This window comes from Petromyzon marinus, chromosome 4 (assembly GCF_048934315.1).
Source record: "Petromyzon marinus isolate PM22_M1 ecotype Great Lakes invasive population chromosome 4, UKy_Petmar_22M1.pri1.0, whole genome shotgun sequence".
Classification (NCBI taxonomy): domain Eukaryota; kingdom Metazoa; phylum Chordata; class Hyperoartia; order Petromyzontiformes; family Petromyzontidae; genus Petromyzon; species Petromyzon marinus.
Genome location: NC_133670.1, coordinates 8,970,460 through 8,991,963, shown reverse-complemented (window position 1 = coordinate 8,991,963; position 21,504 = coordinate 8,970,460). Strand labels below are relative to the sequence as shown.

The window sequence follows — 21,504 nt, the reverse complement described above, 5'->3', positions numbered from 1 at the left end:
GCAGGACACGCTGGAGACGTGCCCAAAATTCCACTCAAAAGTGCATGCTGGGGGAGTGGCAGCGTAGGTAATATAACACCGAGCTAATAGGGGCAGCTCAGTTGGCTGCTGGCAAAATTACTAGCGTGGACTGAGAATTGCCGGAGCCTGGGAGCAGCTTGTCTTATATCTGTCTGGCGCTGCCGTTTTGTGGTCACGAGCAAATTATTTATTTGCATTTGTACGACGTGCAAAAACAATGCTGTAATGAAATTAGATATTTATATATATAAAGCATCTGAATGCAAAATTGTGTCTAAGAGGCTTTACAGATAAGGCAGGCATAGACATCGAGTGAGTGAGATAAGGGATGCATGCAATGGAGCAATGGCGTGTCTTTGTTCATACGTATCAATGAAATACATTTACAGGCTGCTCGAGTAGCAGAATAAAATTGGTTTCCAAATCAAATAATTGTGAAGCAGCACTCTTCTCCCATTTGTGACCCTGAGCCAGTGGTGGAAATTCCCTATCCAAGAACAACCGCTATTGATTCATATGAATGCACCGAAGTAAAAATACAGAAAGAAAGAAGACCATATCAGACTACAGGAGCAGCAGAAGAGACACTCACACTCGCGTGTTTCAAAATTAAGACATTTGTGGTAGGTCTTGTCACTAGATTAAAGTTGGCATCTCTTAGATTGGATGTATTTGTTGTACGAATTATCCCGTTAAGTCAGTTTCCTGGCTATTTTACAATGCGATCCTCTTAAACAGTTAACACGAGTAGCCTGCATTGCACATTATCTGAAGGTGGGCGATCGGAGATTTAGAAAGTCCATTGGCATTGGTTACATTTAATAGGAGCTTAATTTTCTAAAACCTGCTCAGCCTTACGAGAACAATTACATTTCTAATGTTTAACGACTGCAGTCGACAGCCCTCCGCAGTTGTTTTTAGTATTGTAAACGCAGCATATTTGAGTGTTATTAACTAATCTGTTTAGTCAATTATTATATTTCATTCTGCTTGGTTTTCCACATTCCAGCCTAAATTGATCCACTTTGCAATTGAATACATTACTAAATCCACATAATGAGCACGTGTGCGCAAACGTTAGCATTACTCTATTTCAAAATGTAATTAGGATCCCTCTAAAATGTATAAAGCTTATTGTGGAAAACAGCACTGGATTGTGTTTCAAAAACACAAGTAAACCCAATAATGTACTGCACTCGCGTAAGCATGCACTAATGATGGCTTTCAGCCATTTTTTTTTCAATTCACTCAAAAAGGCCAGTCAATCAAACCATCAATGTCTTCTTTTCCCCTCAGTGACAGTAAAGAAACCACTGCACTTTATTGCAGTATATTGCAGTCACTATCCAATACAGTGCAGCATCTGGTTAGATTCAGCTTGTGTTCGAGCACTCCTTTCCAAATCGAAAGGCTGTGACTTTTTTTAAAAATCCCAATCACAAGGTTTGGCTCATAACCCAAGGCTGATAAAATGTGTCAAAACATTTTTTTTACAAGTCAACAGTGATTGCCCTAAAACGACACTGTTCCCCTCGATAGGAATATGGAATTTCCACCACTGGCCTTGGGCCACCAGAGAAGATGAGTTGTGCACCAAGCCTGGTTGAGCGTGGAGACAGGTTGACCTCTCTTTGAAAATACTTTAAGACAGCGTATTGCCAGGAATATATATGTGTGTGTGTGTATATATATATTCCGTCATAGCACTGTTGGAACATGTTGTATAGAGTAGCATAGAACAATTTAGAACAAAGACACAGTGTAGAATAAGTAGAAAAGCTCCCAAAAAGACATGTAATGGCGAAACACGAACAACACTTGAATTCATGTACGGGGTGCAGCACGCAGTTAAGATCGATGGCCTTGAGAGGTGTGCTTATGGTTTGTAGGAACAGCCAGAGGCTGCATTGGTCGAGATAATTGAAAACCTTCCTTGTGTCAATACAGAGAGCAGAATTTGGCAAAACCCACACTACTTTTCAGCCAGCAGCTGCATGCATAAGTCTTCGTCAATAGTCGTTTCCCCCTGTAACAGTTCAAACTGGGTGCAATTTGTTTAAACAAGTGATTGTTATTGTGCTGTAAAAGGAGTCTTATCAACATTTTTTGCTGGGGATTTGATCAATGTGGCTTGTCTACTCTTGGCATAATTCCTTATCGAATGCATCAGAGGCTTCGTTTCAATCACTGTTGAATGAAATCCTCACCATACCATGTCGGTTGTGACGAGATGTTAATTACCTCGCCTGATATACAGGAGGTCATGGGTTCGACCGCAACCCTGACGTCTGGATATTTGGAATTCGCATGTTCTTCCCGTGGTCGCATGGATTTTTCTCTGAGGCCTCTGGTTTTTTTTTCCCCTCCACATTTAGACACGCGTTTAGAGTATTTGGCTGCTTTGCATTTACACGTGATAAGACACTTTGTTGAGCTATCATTTGTGACCAGGTCGCTTCTGAAAAAGAGCTTTATATCTCAGTGGGCCTGACCTAATGAAATAAAATAAAAAATTGCTCAGTTTTAGTTGTTTGCCCGTACTTCACCGTGCTGGTCAGTGCGGGTTAGTGAAGGGGAAGAGTGCGGGTGGCGACCCGGACCCTGGACAGGTTTAGATATCACTCGCCACTGATGTTAGCCGTGGCTGGAAATCAAATTCGGGCTTGTCAAGTTCACAGCACGAGTGCGCTATCCACTCCATCACCACTGCAACAGGATCGGCAGTAATCGCACTGTCCTGCCAAACCAACATTTACAAGCAGTCCATAGACCAAAGAAGACATAGGCACCACCTAAGATAGCAAAAATTTAATCGTAGCTAATTATTTATTTGGCAAAAAGATTTGATCACTTGATGGCCCACTCATTTCAAACGGTCCTCACACAATTCACTGTTATTGCCCCCATGGAGAAATTGGCAGCAATTGAAGTTATGCCACCTTAGCTGGTCCCAACAAGTGAGAAATAGGGTCTGGACTCATGGACTAAAGGGGCCTCTGTGGCAATGTAGAACGTCAAACTGTCCTGTGGCCTCAAGCTCAGCCTTCACGTACATTTCTCCCTGGGCAAGCAAAGAATTTAGTGCCCCTTCAAAATAGTAACCAAAAAATTACCTTGCCATTTGTTGTTATGTAATATCTTTCACGTGACTTGTGTATGTACATGTTACCGATTATATGTAAATTGAAACCTATTTCATCATTGTCTCAACTATATATTCAAAAGGAATCGATGAAATTTTGCAGAAAAATATGACAAGTGCCACAAAAGAAAACCAACATATTATGTAACAATGTAAAATGTATAATATAAGTAAATACAGAGTACTCACCGGAGACGATGGCATTTAAACAAGGGCGTACTGTGTACACCAGTGGTGTTCACTCATTTTCAGAGGGAGGCCACTTTCGCTGATAAGACATCGATGTGAGGGCCGCCACACGTTTGAAACGATTGTTTTTGACAGCACGTTGGGGTTGTTGTCACGTGTTGTGTATTGTCAGGGGGTCCGCGCGTCAGGTGCCCCACGAAACCCCACCTGGGGCCGCCAGTGGCCCGTGGGCCTTGCAATGGCGAACACTGGTCAAAGCCATTCCATTTTCTTTGGTTCTTTCAGTAAAGTCACGTAGAATGAGAATGAAATAATAAATTGATAAAATAAAATAACACAATAATATTATCACGACGTTTCGGCCACAACACAAGCGGCCTTCATCAGGTGAAGGGACGAGACTGTCTGGAGGACAGCGCTGGAGTGAAAAGGCCATGCTCAGATCACGACCTTTAAGCTGTGTGAGAAGAAACAAAGCGCCTTGACAAAGGAATTAGCATATAATTTAGCATTGAAATGGCTGAATGATTAGCTTGTGACTGGTCACAGAAATGGCTATGTTAAAGTTAAAGCATACACATCCGAAAAGGCACCCCTTGACAAAGGAATTAGCATAGAAGTTAGCATTGAAATAGCTAAGTTAAAGTATACACATCCGCAGAGGCACCCCTTGACAAAGGATTTAGCATAGCAATTCTCCTGTTTGATTTCTACTAGGTGCCTCGGTGAATGTATATGCTCTGACTTTAACATAGCTATTTCTGCGACCAGTTACAAGCTAATCACTCAGCTATTTCAATGCTAAATTCTACGTATGATTCGAGGAGATGCACATTACTGCAAAGTATTTATGTAGCTGGTTATATAGAATAAAAAAAACACATTACTTCGTCGTATTTCGTAACGTGTAAAAATAATGGAGGATCCATAATGTATCGAGCATGGAAATGTTGTAGACTCTGAGACTTGATCGCCCGTTAGGGGGCCCTGTGACGTAGCGCGTCGTCACACACGCTGCCCAAACAATTGCGTTCTCTTAAATGTTTGTTTACAACGTTGTAGCGAATCAATGTATTTTGAAATCGAATTCCGTTCTCTAATTCGTTGCGGCTACGACGCTACGTTACGGTAAAACAGCATGAATAGGAGCAACGTAAATGTATTTGTACTGTACTTCTACGTTCCCGTATCTCTACTTCTACTACCTCTCATTATCATGGTTAAGCATTGTAAAATAATCCCCATGCCCCCCCCCACCCCTCTCTCTATGGGGAGGCCGTAATTTCAGAGGATTGACGAAGCGCTGTAAATTGTGGCGAGTATTCCACAGTATGGGTGTGCATAATGGGAATACATCATATTATTCATGCATATGCAGTGTTTCCAGTCATGACAGTATTAAAATTTGCCAATAACATGTAAAACCAAATTAGTGCATGTTTCAGCTTGCCCTTATATCCATATACTAATTCAGACACATCTCCATCGTGAGGCATTTCAGTTTGCATTCTAAATTCCAATTTGCGTGCTCAGCATATCTTAGCATTACACGAACATAATGTTTCTTTGCACCTCATGTAATGCTCCTCCTGAGCACGCCCACTTCAATGTTTGCCTTATACCGACTATAATCACCCAGGAATGTCTGTCCTTAACGCTCATGACGTCACTCCACATCGACCACCCTCCCTCATTAATATTCATGAGCAGGTGACGTCATCCAAATAGACACCCCCCCTTCATAATATTTATCGGCTGACGTCACTACACATATTATATAATTTAAAAAACCCTTCTCATTTAGTTGTTTGCTGATATTTTGATGGCTTCTGGTAATCTTGTACGCATCCTTGACGCCAATGATAATTTGTCTTATTTTACGGGGCATATCTTCACGCATTCTTCATCACATTTGAACCGAAGCTTAGGGCTAATTTTCAATTCCAGTCAGTCCTTAATAAACATGGAATAAATACTGCATTTCCTTTGCTCTAAATAGACATCTGCATTGTAAAGATAAGCGCCTGAAGGAAGCGCAGTGTCGTCCTCCATGGCATCTCGCAGCACAAAGAGAAGCACACACAACCCAGTCCACCGCCCAAGATACACAAATAGCTCCATCCAAAGCAAAAAGCTCCCCCAGGAACACGCTTTTGGGGCAAAGTGCTGTTAGCGAGCACCTATGAAGGCCAGCATGGCACACGAGGGGGTGGGTGGCCAGCACCACGCCCGGCCGCCTTTGTCTCCCTAGGGAGAAGCGCAGGAGCGGTTCAAATAAATTCGTCACTGGTGTTGGCCGTAAGCGGGATATAAACTCGGGTGCCCAGGTTCGTAGCGCAGCGAGCGAACAAGATTGCACTACCGCTCCCCATCCAAAGACCCCCCCGTCAGCAATATCGTTCCCCATCCACCACCCCCAGTACACCTCATATGAATGCGTATTCATTTTTTTATATATCGCCTCAAACATGTTTAAAACAAATATATTGTGTGCTCTGACCCATTAGACAATAAAGAATGATCAAAGGTACAGTGAGGAAAATGCAGATACAAGGTACGAAATACAGAGTTCATGTTGGTAACATTCACACTTCCAATGTACATGAACTTGCATTAATTACAATGCTCTGTATGCTGTACACTATATGTAGATATCAAGTTATGTCAGCCAAAAGCTGCCTAAGGTGTTCAGTGTTCATATTTGATTAATTACTTAGTTTGCCACAAAACAAAACTTGCATTTCGTGAATTCAAAATAGAAATTCTAAAAGTAAAGCGGGATGTATTTCCAGCAGAGAATAAACACTCATTCCTCGTGTTAATGTTCAACAAAGGGGAGCGTTGTAAAATGATAACCATTTTCAGAATTGATTACCGATTCCGAAAGTCAAGAACTGGCAATCGATTCCAATGCTATTTTCGTCCCGAAAGCACTGATTCGCACTTGTGTTGACAACGTACCAACTGCACGGGCGGCAGACCTGGAGGTAAATAATATATGGGTAAACAAATCAAGAAATAATATATGGGTAAACAAATCAAGAAATAATATATGGGTAAATAAATCAAGAAATAATATATGGGTTAATAAAAGCTAGAGGTCCAGCCCTGCAGTTGCTTGCTCGTGCCACTGCGTGCGGTGGTCTCCGTGTAGAAGGAGTTTCAGAGAGAATTTGCTCTCCTCTTGCATAGTGGCCAGGAGTACTCCACACATTACCCCACCACGCCATGACCTGCCAATCGACAAACAATGATCTACCCTTGGCTTCAAGCTTTCGTGACTACAGGAATTTATATTCTTTGGGTCTTTCGGTAAAGTCACTTGGATAGAAAAATGAATAAATAAAAATAAAGTGAATAAAAAAATAACAAAAATATCACGATGTTTCGATCGCAACACAAGCGATCGTCATCAGGAGAAAAAAGAAGGGGAAAGCTGCTGAAGCAGACTGTTTTAAAGGTTTGAGATGGGTGTAGCCCAAGGGTCATAAACGAAGTGGGTGGGGCTAGTGATGTTAAAGTGAGAAATTTGATAACGTTGAAGTGTTGTGTAAAACTAATTATTACTGGCAAAGATTAATTAGAGAATCCTTCGAAATTGAGAGGAATAGAAATAACTTTAATCTCTCTGACAGCTACAGGCTTAGTGCGGCTTGGAAGCGTATTATTAAATAATACATACTACAATTCCTTATAGGGGAAATACATATAATTAACGGATTACTAACGTAGCATATAATCACAATAACATACATTACAACTAATTACTAATCTACAACTCATTACTAATCATAACCATTGACTGATTACCAATCGATTATATAATTACAATACCCCCCCCTCCGCCTCAAATCACTGCACCTGAAATGAGTTAAATGATGACGTCACCCTGCTGCTCTATTTAAGACCGGGAGCAAGTGGAGAGGGCTTTACCATTCTGGCGAATTGCCCGATGATGCTGGATGTAATTACCAGCGAAACGTCGTACTCAAACTGTAAATGTTGTGGATTCACTCTTCAACACACCGGTGGGCTAAAGTAGTGAACTATTTGTCTTTTGTCAACGTGACACTTTTTTGCTGATTGGCCGTGTCGGGTGGTGGAGGGTTACGACACATTTATAAATAACGCGATCTAACCCAAAAACCTTTATTATGAATAATATTGGTCGCGAAAGCCTACGTGTTAAACTGACAAATTTGCATGTAAATGTAAGATCGGAAAGATTAGCATGTCAATGTAAGATCGCAGCGCCGCCGTCACATCGAGGACACGAGCAACGGCGGCTGTGTAAGTGTGAGACATTTAACCTGTTAATGTAAAGTCAGAGATTGCATGTCAATGTAAGATCGCAGCGCCGCCGTCACATCGTGCCAGGAGATGGAATCACACCCACGACCTCTGGATGACCAGTCCAGTGTGATGTATATATGAACCTTATGGCGGGACACCTGGGGTCCCATAAGCCCCCGGCTCTCGCATAAACATTATATTATAATGTAAACAAAAACTTTGCTCTTTCTGACCAATGGGTTTGAAGGACGGTGGCAAGTGTTGTCCTGTTAAACTATGCCTTTAAAACTGAAAACTACTTACCTGCAGTATCTCTATTTAAATACACTTTCGAAAAAATAATTTACACCCCTCTGTCAATCATCGTATTTCTCAGTGTGGATTTGTGAACACACTTTGTAAACAGTACATTAAATAGTACGCATTTTCAATGCGCTGTTCATATTGTAACAAACGTTTATACCAATGTTACTAGACAGAGTAGTGGATCGCCGCTCCTCTTATCCGTATTAATACGAGCGGTATGTGGGGACTATGGCTTAACCGCAAAAGAAAACCTATCTGCACAGATACATACGGACAAGAGAAGTATTATCAAACAGGAGGAATTAACGGTGCAACGCATCTCATCTGTTAAATATCTGCAGGTATTAGGATTGTCATCGATTGATCCTGGCTACAGATATTGGCATGTCACAAATAATAATGAAGATAAGAGTATTCTAGATTTGAAGCTTTCGTGACTGCAAGGATTCATACTCTTTGGTTTTTTCGGTAAAGTCACGTAGGTAAAATAAAATAAATTAAAACTTAATTAAAATCACGACGTTTCGGAGGCAACACAAGCTTCCGTCTTCAGGTGGAACAGACAGCAAAATTAGCTGTATCAAGTGAACAGCTCTGGGACACACGAGCGGCATCTTTTGAGGAAGGTTAGCGTCTCGATGAGCTGTGACTTCTTGTCTCGTTGTCTGTTAAAAGCTCTACGTGACTTTACCGAAAAAAAACAAAGAGTATGAATCCTTGCAGTCACGAAAGCTTCAAATCTAGAATTAATGCCCTCTACGGGGAGGAATTTCACCTACCTGTTAGAGCTTTTAACGGACGAGACAAGAAGTCACAGCTCATCGAGACGCTAACCTTCCTCAAAAGATGCCGCTCGTGTGTCCCAGAGATGTTCACTTGATACAGCTGATTTTTCTGTGTCTGTTCCACCTGAAGACGGAAGCTTGTGTTGCCTCGGAAACGTCGTGATTTAATTTAGTTGTTTTCATTTATTTTATTTTACCTACGTGACTTTACCGAAAAAAGAAACAAAGAGTAAGATAAGAGTAATTTCACTGTATTATGCATACCGTTATGACAGTTTGAGCAGCTTTGGATAAGACTTGTTATGATCCTGTCCATACCCGAGCATGGAGTGCATTCGCTTGCTCAGCTCTTCTGCGCATTCGTCCTCGCTGCTGTGCTTGGACGCCGACACGACAACAGAACGATCCGCGCCAGGTGGGTTACGGCGTTTATGTGTGCGGTGGGACGGAGTCGCCAAAAATAAATTAATTCATTACGATTTTGACTTCCGATTTTGACTTCTGTATCTAGAAAGCCGTGCTGATTGGAGGCAGCTCTATAAACATGACCTTTTTAACTGAACAATGTAATGTTGACTGCTCCACTTTTCTAGATATGTGGAAAACAGGTCGGCATTTCTTAACCATTTTAATGCCAATAAAACTTTAACTACCCAAATTTTGCTTAAAAGTCATAGGTTGCATATACACTAAAACCTTGGATTGCGAGCATAATTCGTTCCGGAAACGTGTTTGTAATCCAAAGCACTCGTACATCAGTTGTGATCACGTGACGCTTGGCAGATAAAGTGTATACGTACTACTCGTATTGCAAGACCTCGCTCGTTTATCAATATTTATTTTTAAAAAATGCTCGTCTTGCAAAACACTCGCAGACCAAGTTACTCGCAATCCAAGGTTTCACTGTATTACTGGAAGTGTAGCAACTGCGTATGTTTCTAAATCACATTCATTATTTTCAAATGATACACATCGAATACATAACTATGGCAATGCACATTGTCTAGAGGGCGTGAGCTATGACTGTTGAAAACATTGTGCTCAAAATAGCCATTTATTTGTCAACGAAGTTGATGTATGTGCATTTCATAATGAATAGTTCATTTGTTGGTGCATCCTAAAATGCACACGTGGTTTGTTGAAATAACAAAAGGAACGATGAATACAATTTGCCGAGACTTGTTCACTGAACCAAATACAGCGGGACATTGCACACACTGAGAAATATATCACCCACAGAGCAACTGTGTGCGATAAAATATCTCCTTCAACAACTAATGCATACTTAATAGTAAAAGGCCAATTGTTATTTTGTGTGTGTGTTTTGTAAATATGTATGCTGTCCACTAGCCAACCTCTTTTTAATCTTTATATTAATAATGCAAAGGTATGCAAATGTTCAGTAAATACATTGTCACCAATAAAAAAACTGCATCGACATTTCTCTTGCGGTGAAAATTCGCATTCCTGTTACAGGGACCAACCTTGCATATATATTTACACGAACACACCTGTGGTCACTCCACTGTTGGATGAGGGCCTCTCTAATACCTGTGAGTGTCGTCAGGGCTATTTGACCATAGTTCACCACGTTGGGTCGTGCAAATTGAAGACAGGGAGCCAAGCTGTGGAAGCACTGAAGCTGAGTGCAACAATACCTTTTGCTACATAGTTCTTGTCCTCTGTTGCCCACGACAAAGTCACACAGCAGCCCATAGCACCTGTTTGTGCCCGGCACTCACCAATCCAATGCTCAACTCTGTTTAGCTTCCGAGATCAGACGAGATCGGATGCATTCATTGGATGAGATCGAAGGCGCATAATATAAGCAGCCCATATATATGACAGTGATTTTATGGTCACCCACTGTTGTTCATCATACCAACTCTTGAGGTTTGCCGAGCCAAATCAATCCTGTCTGGGCTTTCAATTCTGAGACTCTAGAGCAGTGGTTCTTAACCTTGTTGGAGGTACCGAACCCCACCAGTTTCATATGCGCATTCACCGAACCCCTCTTTAGTGAAAAATAAAATGTGATTTTTTTTCAAATTCAAGACGTAGATATGTTTTTTACTGGTACACAAAATGAGCCGTGCATGAACATTACCTTGTTCAAAGAATAAAACCAACACAATGCATAAACTCACAACAAATTACATACCTGGAAATCAATGTGACTTCTGCTGTTGCCTTTGAGAGATCAGTTCAGATATGCGTGGCTTCACCTTGGCAAGTGCCACTCTCATGTCATTTTCACAGCAAAGTCTGTTCCTTTACTTCGTTTTTATGTCCAGCATCCTCGAAAAGGATTGCTCACAAAGATATGTTGTAACAAATGGTATAAAAAAAATCCAGGGCTTTCTTAGCAATAACTGGATACTTGTTCATTTGTCGACACCAAAACGTTGAGAGCGTTGTTGTTCTGAAGAGTTGCTGTTGAACCTGGCTCTGCTGAATTTCAATGATTTCGTCGAGGAATTCATCATTGACATCTGCTGTTTCAACAGCAAACGTGAACGGCTGTCTCACCCATGCTGGATATGACTCTCTTGTAGGGAAATATCCGTCGAGAGACTTTGCAAGCTCATCTAAGTGCGTGGCAATTGTTTGCTTCAGTTCCGTGGATACAGAAATATCTCCGATTCCAGACACATCTTCGATCTTACTTGCACAGTCGTCCAGAAGCGGGAAGTTTGCAAAGTTATTGTTCTCTGTTCGTCGTTTCCATAACGGTAGATTTTTTTGAAAAGCCTTCAGGTGTTCTTCTGCTTCCATGATATTGACTCCACCACCCTGCATCTGCTGATTGAGATGATTGAGAGCTGCGAATATATCAGCCATGTACGCTAAAATGAGAATGAACTCAGGATTTTTGAAGCAATCTGCATGGCAGTGTTGGTGCTCTTGCAAAAACAGGGCTAATTCCACACGCATGGCAAAAACACGATTCAGCACCTGTCCCCGGGATAACCACCGAATATTAGAATGGAGCAGAAGTACCTCAAATTCAGAGCCAATTTCTTTACACAGCTCACTGAAGATGCGGTGCCTCAGAGCACTTTTTCGCACATAGTTCACACATTCCACCACAGGTTTTAATACTTCTGCCATTTTTGGAGGTAAGGTTTTTGTTGCCAACGAATGCCTGTGCAGAATACAATGCGTCACAATGATGTGTGGTGCATCGGCCTTTACTAGCGCACCAAAACCAGACTTTCTTCCCAGCATGACTGGAGCTCCGTCCGTACAAACTGCAGAAACCATATCCCATGAAAGATTGTTGTCTCTGAAGAAGTCATCCACAAGCTTCTTCACATCGGCTGCCTTCGTTGTTGTTGTAAGAGGCTTACAAAATAAAAACTCTTCTTTTATCATGTCGTCTTTCACATAGCGTACAAAAACAGCAAGCTGGCTTAGATCAGAAACGTCTGTGGTTTCGTCGAGTTGAAGGCTGAATTTTGCCGGGCTTGAAATCAGATCCGCGACTACTTGAGCCAAGATGTCTTTACTCATGTCTTCTATTCTGTCACTGACGGTGTCATTTGAAAGGGGAATTTGGGATAATTTACCTTCGGCCGCTGTTCCGAGTATCAGATTCGCCATCTTTAATGCAGCTGGTTTCACAAGTGTTTCACCAATGGTGTGTGGCTTGCCCTGCTTTGCGATCAGGTAAGCAACTTCGTACGATGCTGTCAGGATCGGTTTGTTAACAGGTACAAATCCAAGAGCAGGCAGAGTGGCCCTTTCATCGAATCTGGCTCTCTTCACCCTGAATTCAGCAAGTGTTGTGTTCTTGTATTCCCCGTCTCCATGCAGCTTCAAGAAGTGTTCCTTTAGTTTTGCCGGTGCAAGACTAGAGTTGCTCAACTTGGCGTTGCAAATCATGCAGATAGGACGCTCACTCCCATCACGTTCCGTGATACATGAGAATCCATGTTGTACATATTCGTCCGACCACTTTCTTCTTTTGCCCGACATAGTTAGTATGGATAAAATATTAAAGAAATCACACGACGTACGACAACAACAGTCACACGTTGACTACTGAGTACGCACTAAATTCCCCGCAGCGCTGATTGGCCAAGCAGTGTAGCATGATCATCTGCAGCCAGTGATGGCCAAGCGGGCCGTGTGTGTCATCACAAATTTACACAATAATTCAAGTGTGTCCGGACCTCCGTGGCGGGGGCTCTGCCGAACCCCTGAGATTGACTCACCGAACCCCTGGGGTTCGATCGAACCCAGGTTAAGAACCACTGCTCTAGAGCCTTTCCAGCGATTCAATGTACACAATAAAGTAAACATTATTATAAAGTCATCGCAAGATTACTCATGCTGTTTGAATCTTTTTACATATATAAGTTATTGGAGTAAAGTACACATTTTCTGGAGAGCGTTAATCTCTTCACCTCACCAAGTGCCTATTGGAATCTTATCTGTGTGTGCTCAATAAATGTCAATATAACTGTCCATATTTGCTGCCACGCAATTGACAGGAAAGGGCAAGCCTCTCACCAGTGTGGATTTATGTGTAAAAAAAAGGCGACATTTTACTAAATACATAAGTAGACAAAATGAGACATTGGAAGGAGACAAAGTGTCTGCTTATTTTTTTAGTTAATTACATTCATCACAACCCTGCTAATACTGAACTTGTGTAATATGTGTGAATTGCGCCATTTGTGTGACTCGCAGTAACCAACACTTGGCTATGCGAACGTTTCAGTTTAAAACATAGTATTGCTTCCATTCCTCCCGTGGCACACAATGTCCACATATCAACTTTAATGAGTAAAGCAGCAATAACATAGCCTGTGCTCCACGCAATGGCATTGTTGAATTTCAAAGGATGCTCAACACCAACACGTGCTGTTCTCTCGCCTCACAATTACTGATTACGCATCTATGATTTTGTTTACTCTTCTATTTATGGTAGTAGGGTTTCTGGCAGTGACTAAGACAGAGAAGGTACTTAAGCTTACAATCTGTGCCCCAGTGGGCGTTCTTTGCCAAGCCAGCATGTAAGCTGCGTGCGATAGACCATTTCACTTTACCCTGTGCAGCGATGGGTTTTCAGAGGTGAAAAGGGTCTGAGAAAAGCAAATTTGATGATAACTTTCATCATCTATCATCCATGTGCCAAATGTGTTAGATTGGATTAAAATAACACAAGATGACAAAAATGCATCCGAATGTTCTCCATTATATTGCACTTTCCCCATACATGGATGGGAGAGCATTATACTGTACGTTTATCAGGATATACAATGTGGAAGTTATGAAAAGTTAATACATAAATTATATGCTGAATAACTTTTCAGAAAATATTACTGGGTAGATGTGTTTCTGTGTACGTGCATCTGCACGTTTAGCAAATTTCCCTGCTTATGGCTGCTGCAATTTCCAAAATAATATTTGTCTACGACAATATCGAAAATAAAATTTGTCCAGCCACAATTGCATTGATACATAACATTCACGTTATCGCAATGTTGCTCAATGTACTGCGAGGCAAGAGTACCATACATAATACGAATGTCATTGGTACGTGTAAATACTCAACTCGTATCATGAAAAAAGGTACATGTTAAAACACAATAATGAAACACAAACTTTTGCAGCAGTGACTTTATAGATATACTTTAATAATAAGGAATTGTAGTTATTCAGTATTTTATATCCAAGCATTTTATATAGCTTAAGGCATTGCTGTTTTGAGTTCTTAGCTCCATTAAAGTATTCACACCATAACATGCAATGCAATTATCATATAGTAATGGTGTGTGTCTAATATAAAGCTATTTGTCTCAATACTAACAATGTGACTTGTCAATACTACTCATGCACTGAAAGCCAAATGCAGTCGTGATAATGTACAGCCCTTTGCCAATGCACTGCTGAATGAAGGCCTCCCCACACACCTTGTCAGTCATGGAGATTGCTTGACCTTGCCAATTGATCAGTTCAGGTTTTCAATCATATCTTATGTTAGCTATGGCCAGGGATTAAACTCAGGAAACAGGGGTTCATAGTTTAGCCCCTGCTCTACCCCAGGGTATCACAACATATATTAATGGAGATAGACATAAATTTAATTATATTCTCGGTAAACTGACTTTCAGGCAACCCTGTGTGTTGGTTCTTGAAGACATCAGTTGTTAAGTGCCATCTGTACTGGCTCTATGTGTCAATGATACTAAATGTACTGATACATATTGACTCAAAGTAGGGATGTTATTTCCATATGAAATAGACTGTCTTTTACGAGCAGCAGTTTTATTAGCTGTACAATGTTGACCTTGTGGAGACTAATCCTGATAATATCCAATAAAACTTTCATCTTGTAAATTAAAAGCATGTATTATGATGCAATAGCAGCTGTACTAGTTAAAGAGCCTTACAGCACGGAGCCTGAGAAAGTTAATGGAGCTCATCCTTTTTCTACTTATCTTGTAAGTTCCTAACATACACGGTTCATTAATCAAGCAGTACATTGGAGAGAAGTGTATTTGCCTTGTTTTGTCGTTATTAATATATACACCTGACATGGATATTTATGAAAGCAATTTCAAGGTATTCCAATTTTCAGCACCAATAAATAAAAAAGATTTAATTAACCATTTTAGCCACTCAATTGATTTATTCAGAGATTTCGATTTAAAGCTTTCGTGACTGCAGGGATTCATCTTCTTGGTTTGGTGTTTTATGACATTAAAGCAATTTCTCAAATCGCAATGTTGTGGAAAACAATTATATTGCAATAAATGCCACTTAAAAAATTTATTATATCAACACTTGCTTTATGGGCAGTTCAATCAGAGTAAGGAATACTTTTCATAAACAATCTAACTTATGTGCATCACTTTATTAAAGTCAGTTCGACCACTGATGGTTTGACAATGTAGCCATCCTAAATTGATATTTGATCTACATGTATTCAGCTTTGAGGAAGTCAAAGACATTAGAGTCCCATTTCATACCCGATAGAATTATTGCTGTCAAGAGAGCAGGAAATAGAATGATTGAAACACTGGAAGCCAAGTTGCTGTGTCTTGTTCAAGGACTGTTCTCTGTCAGGATATGTCACACTGCTCTCAACGAAGGGAGATCAGATTTCAGTATTCCCATGATTAAACCTACCTCTGTAACTGTTGGCGATATAATTGACGCTCAAACAATGATGAGCTGTGCTGCTTATACTACTTGTTTTCTTATATCAATTTGTATGTGGATACTGGGCTTCAAAAAGAGTGTTCACATTTTAAGAACCCCCAGTCGCACAATTAGATTTTTTTATTAATCTAAGAAAATGTGGAATGTAAACAAATAAATGTCCTTGCTGCATGACCTATGAACAGTACTTGATTATTAGAATGTAATATCTTTTGAGTATTATGGGTGGTTGAAGAATTCTTTTTCGAAATTATATGCAGTAGCTTATTTGCTCACTGCATTTGATCATTATTTACTTCATGATTTTAGCAACGGATTTATTTTGCAAACATTCAATGGGTTAATATGTTGTCGAAGAGTTCTCTATAGATATTTCTTTTGTTCACTGAGTGAAAACTTTATTTTTTGTAAAATCTATGTACTTTCAAACGTAACTTATTTTTGGAAAATAAAAACTGCGGATAACCACCTCCATGGCTGTGTCAGAACCTTTTCAAATGTGTGTTTGGTGTGCACACACAGACATCATTATGGACGTCATGTTACTCCTGCTGGCATATGCAGTGTTTTATTATAAAATTGTGCACCGCTCGCGCGAGTGTGTATCGCAAATGATGAATAAGTACTGAGTGCTACCTCCGAAAGAGATTGATTAGCGCAACTGGCTGAATGAAAAAGAGAGGGTGTAGTAAGCACCTGCTGATAATGAGCCAGTCGCACCAGTAGTCTGATCCCAGCTCCTCCATGTGGCTCTTGAACATGACCAGGCACTGCATGTCGAGGTTGTTCTTCAACTCCAGCTCATTGCACATACGGACCGGGGCGAAAGGCCACCCTGCACAAATGAAGGAATGTCATTTAGTATTACACTTGCACTGTTATCGGTGTCCTTGTTAAAAACGAATGTATTGTGTCATTTTCAAACTGGCCTCATTTGAAATATGTGCCGACCTTCAAATTAATGTGTTCCGTAATAATGTACTGTGATACTGCATTGGTATATGCAAAGTTATTCCTCTTGACAATACATTCATCATGTATATACGTTTGTCAATCCACTGCAGGATTAAGGCCTCTGGACACCGTGCAGGTTATAGAGGTTGTTTGGCCATAGTTCACCATGCTGGTCAGTGGTGGATGTTAAAGGAATAGGGGTGTGGGGGCCAACCAGGACCATTTTAGACTTATCTAACAACTGATTTCGGCAATGGCTCGGAAACAAACTCAGGTCACCAGGGTTCATAGTGCAGTATGCTGACCATTGTGCCAGGTTACAAAATAAACAAAAGCTTGCATTGAACGCAGTGCATTTGATTAATCTATTTACTATACAAAAATCCAGGAGCACGTCAATACACACGTGCATACGGTACATGTATGCACGTATGCATTTAAATGTGACAAGCCTTTCAACATTAGCTTGAGTAAGAAGGTAAGAGAAACAAAAAAAGAAGTACATTTGCATGAGCATAGATGCCAAGAGCTGTCGACGTTGTCAGGATTGGAGTGAAAGTGCCAATCCAGACCCGACAAAAGTGTTACATATCGACAATGCTTTTAAGGCAATACAGTAGCTAAAGAGCTGCACTCAAGATCCAGGAGTGACGGAAATTCTCAATGGACATCGTAGTGACTGCCATAGCATTTGCAGATTGCCATCACAGCCGCTTGGGGGTGCAATTTTAAAAGAGCCCAGAAATGTGAACGCGTTTTACACTGCATTCGTACCTACGTCACGGTCAAAGAGGTTATCTACTCGCGCACCCCTTGAAGGCAGTATTTAATGTATAAGTGTGCGTCTTTTTTTACCAGTAATGCATGATAACACAGTACCTGTACTCTTTGTCTTAGAATAAAAAAATGTAAGGACAATAGCCACAAGAGGAAACAGAGTTGAGCTCGTGTGCAGGAGCTACATGAATGATCTCATTGTAAGGCAGTGAGAGATTGAAGTGACTTGGGGAGGGCTTCATCCATCAGAGGATAGATGATGGTTCATGATGTTTATGAAAATTACAAAAGCATTATTTAACCGTTAATTAGGTTTCTATTATGACTAATGAGTCAGAAGTCAGCTTCTATCTGGTTATGACCTCCTTTCCAATGTTCTCATTGACGTTCATTTGTCCTTGGTTAGTATAACAATTACAAGAGCCTCAAACAAACTATGACCTAAATGCTCTTTACGCCACTGTTGCTTCACCCCCTCGACATCAGTACCTTTACTTTAAAGTCTAGGTATCCAATTATGTGTGAATTCCCATCATATTTATCAGCCGCATCTTTCAATTAGTGGGAAAGAAAATCAACCATAGGGGGTCAAGAACAAAGCAGGTTGGAGGTCACTCCTTTTTCTAAATGTCTTCATTTATTCAGACTCGTACCCAAATGTGTTAATGTTATGGAACATGCTCTAGAACTAGGCCACCACTAACCCAAATATAATTTATTGGTAACCTACTTTTTTAAAGACGTGAATAAGCAGCTGGCCAGACTATACAGAGCTAAAAAATTATAAATCCAAGGTTAACTTCAGATGTATTTAATATATGTAATCCTACTACTTTACGCTAAAAGGCTAATATTTGCCATGCATAATGGAGAAACAGAATAACGTATATATTCAGGACGCTGTTTTTTTGTTTAAATGTGCATCCAACGGAATGTGTCATTATTATCCAGTTTAGCTGTGGGTACACATCTGCTAGGCAACAAGCTACATTAGCAATGCCAATGATTCAAGTTCGTTATTTTAAGCATCGTCTTCACGTGCATGCATGCACACACATATCTTATATGTACACCGTAATCTACTTACATGTGTAATACATTTGTATAGTTTTACCTAATTGGCTGTTCTCAAGGGACCCTCAAGTAAACATTAATAGTTGTGCAAAATATAATTTAAATGCACATTATGCTCCATTCAGCCGTTCATAAATACGTATAACGTCTACCTTAAAATAGATTAAACATTGTGGTCATTCCCAAAATAAATTGCCTACCGTACCACGGGTATCCATCCGTCTATCTCGTTCATACCGCTATTAGCCACGCGGCCTCATAACATATGCTTCATTGTGATACTTTGTAGACCTTTGCCAATCCACTGCTGGATGGAGACTTCCCCACGCCGTGTCGGCCTTCGTGGGTGTTTGACAGCGCTGTATCACGGCTGGTATAAAGGGCACCGTTACGGATCGGTCCGCATAGCAGCTTCTACAGATGTTAGCCGTGGCCAGGAATCGAACTCGAGTGGACATATTCATAGGGTAGTGCGCCTAATCAACGCGGATACTGTATACTATGTTTACTCAGCACTTTCCACAAACATTCTATCCATACGAAAATTAGTTTATTTGAACGCCCGTGTACGAGACAGACGTGAATATAAGCACGGAGAGTTGCCAAGAGTGGCCAACTGTGCAGTCTACGACAGTCACAGAAGCACATATGAGCACGTCCCCGTGTGCAATTTCAGTACACGGCAGAAACACACTTACCCAGCAAGGCTAGAACCGCCAGAGTCCTGAGCGCAGGTGAGCCTTGAGCCATGACAGCTGCGATCTCTATCCGCCAGGTGAAAACGGTCCGGATGAATCGGCCAAAATCTCCAAGCCCATCTCACAAATTAAAGAACAAAAATCCACCGCCAGTACAGGCTGAGCGCGCGAACCAGGAATTAAGCCAAAAAAAAGGGTCTGTTATCTGACACTATGCAGGAACACCGTGTAATATTGAAGCACCGGTGTTTCGTAACGCCTCTTGCGTTGAGGATTTTTTTATGCTGCGAGAATAAACTTGCTCGGGTGCCCGTTCAGGCGAGGAGGAGGAGGAGGAAGAGAGGTCGTCCCGAAGTTACAACGCGCCTTGTGGTCGATCCACACGCGAACATCGTTGCGTGTTGCAGGGCAAACGGGCTGTGAGATTCCCAGGAGCAGAGGCGGGTGTCGCTGAACCCAGGCAGCCGCTTGCTCTCCCACGGACGGGAGGAGGAGGAGGGGGGGGGGACACACGGGGGTCCTCGTTTGGCGCAGTTCAGGCTCCTCGTTGGCAGACACGTGGCGTTGCTCACTCTAATAAGGGCGGCGTTCGCCCGGTAGGAGGGGTCCTGTGTGCATCTCACACAGGACCGGGGGGGGGGGGGGGGGGATGGGGTGCGTGAGAGTGCGTGAGTGTGCGCACCTCTGCACGAACTCGGCGCCTGTAAAAGCAAAACCGGAGACGGGTTCCCGAGTCAATTTACGCGAGCAGAGGCGCGGTGACGGACGCCCAGAGTGCGATGAGCCGACAGCCATGTAAATAAATGAGCGGCGCCTCCTCGCATTAATGTATTCGTTTGCCTGTGCGGAACACCCCCCACACTCTTCTCCAAAGGGCGAGCCACCGGGACGCTTCTTATGTGTGGCCAAGAGCGCAAGAACAGCCAAGGCAGCCACCACCACCACCCCCCCCCCCCTATCCACTTGATCCGGGGTTTTGAATCGATGGACTTAAATTTTTAATTGCGCTGCGCTCTCTTTACACGTCCCTATTTTAAGGTTCGTGCGTGCATGTCATGCTTTTTGTAGAATACTGTATGTACAATCGAGTGGACTCGTGAACCTCATCAAGATATTGCTTCGCATGTGTGTGTGTGTGTATATAGTAGAGGGCATATATTGTCCGCGGGTTCCGTTAATCAGGATATTCGAATTCAGTACGTAAATAGTTTGCGATCGGCAGAGCTGTGTAACTCACTTTGGACTTTGTGTACTCAACCCCAAATACATTATTCAGCGCGTTAAATAGAAATGTCAAGGGGAACGTAAGGTGTCCATGTATCTACCGCGTTGGATTAAGATCTCCATAGCATGTAACACCTGCTATGAGCAGCACACATACGGTCACGCGGCGTGGAGGTCAGATTTTAAGCTTGATAAACAATGTATCCCAACGGTGCTCACAACCATTCCATATCACCAATGGCAGGCAGCTTGTTAACTCGGAAACCAGCTTCTCAATCTGTGCATGCAATGCAATCTCCGTCAGCCATGGTCACTCAACTGCTGGATGATGACCTCCCCAAGTCGTCGCTATAATCCAGCTGCACACGAGCTGATTTACACAATACGATGCATCTTTGGATTTACAACAGCGCCTTACGTGCGACAGAATCTCAGCAAACTCTAAAAGAAAGGTGGGCGTGCACGTGACTTGGAAAATGGAAACATTTAAGAAAGGGGTTACTCAAGAAAGGAGTAAAGCGGTCGGAGCCTACGTGGCTTCGAACGGAACAACTGCGTTGAAGGCAGATACTATAAGAGACGTTTCCTACAAGAGGGACGGAAGTCAATCACAGCCAGAGACGAGAAGGAAAGTCAGAGTCTTGGATATGAACGAGGGCAGGTATCTGGTCGAGAAGACGACCAGTGGGAGGAAGTTCCAGGTGGAGGTTCTGCGGAAGGTTTCCGTTTGTTGGAGCAGAGAGTGCGTGGAGTGAAAGGAAGAGCGAGATGAGAGGGGATGGTGGAAGAGAGGGAGACGCTGGGCGAGTCTGTGTGGAAGGGACCTTGTCGTAGATCCGGGATTGCATTGGGAGCCAGCAGAGGGATA

At 41.9% G+C, this 21,504-nt stretch overlaps 1 protein-coding gene across 1 annotated transcript in view; it reads right to left on the bottom strand.

Moving 5' to 3' along the window:
- LOC116938768 (receptor activity-modifying protein 1-like) overlaps positions 1-20,347 on the bottom strand; it is a 29,476-nt gene extending 9,129 nt beyond the window's left edge. The window contains exons 1-2 of the mRNA XM_032946379.2: positions 19,413-20,347; positions 16,606-16,744 (exon numbers count right to left, since the gene is read on the bottom strand). Coding sequence (XP_032802270.1) covers positions 16,606-16,744; positions 19,413-19,464 — 191 coding nt within the window. The 5' untranslated portion in view covers positions 19,465-20,347. The remainder of the gene's footprint in view (positions 1-16,605; positions 16,745-19,412) is intronic.
- Between the last annotated feature and the right edge of the window lie 1,157 nt (positions 20,348-21,504).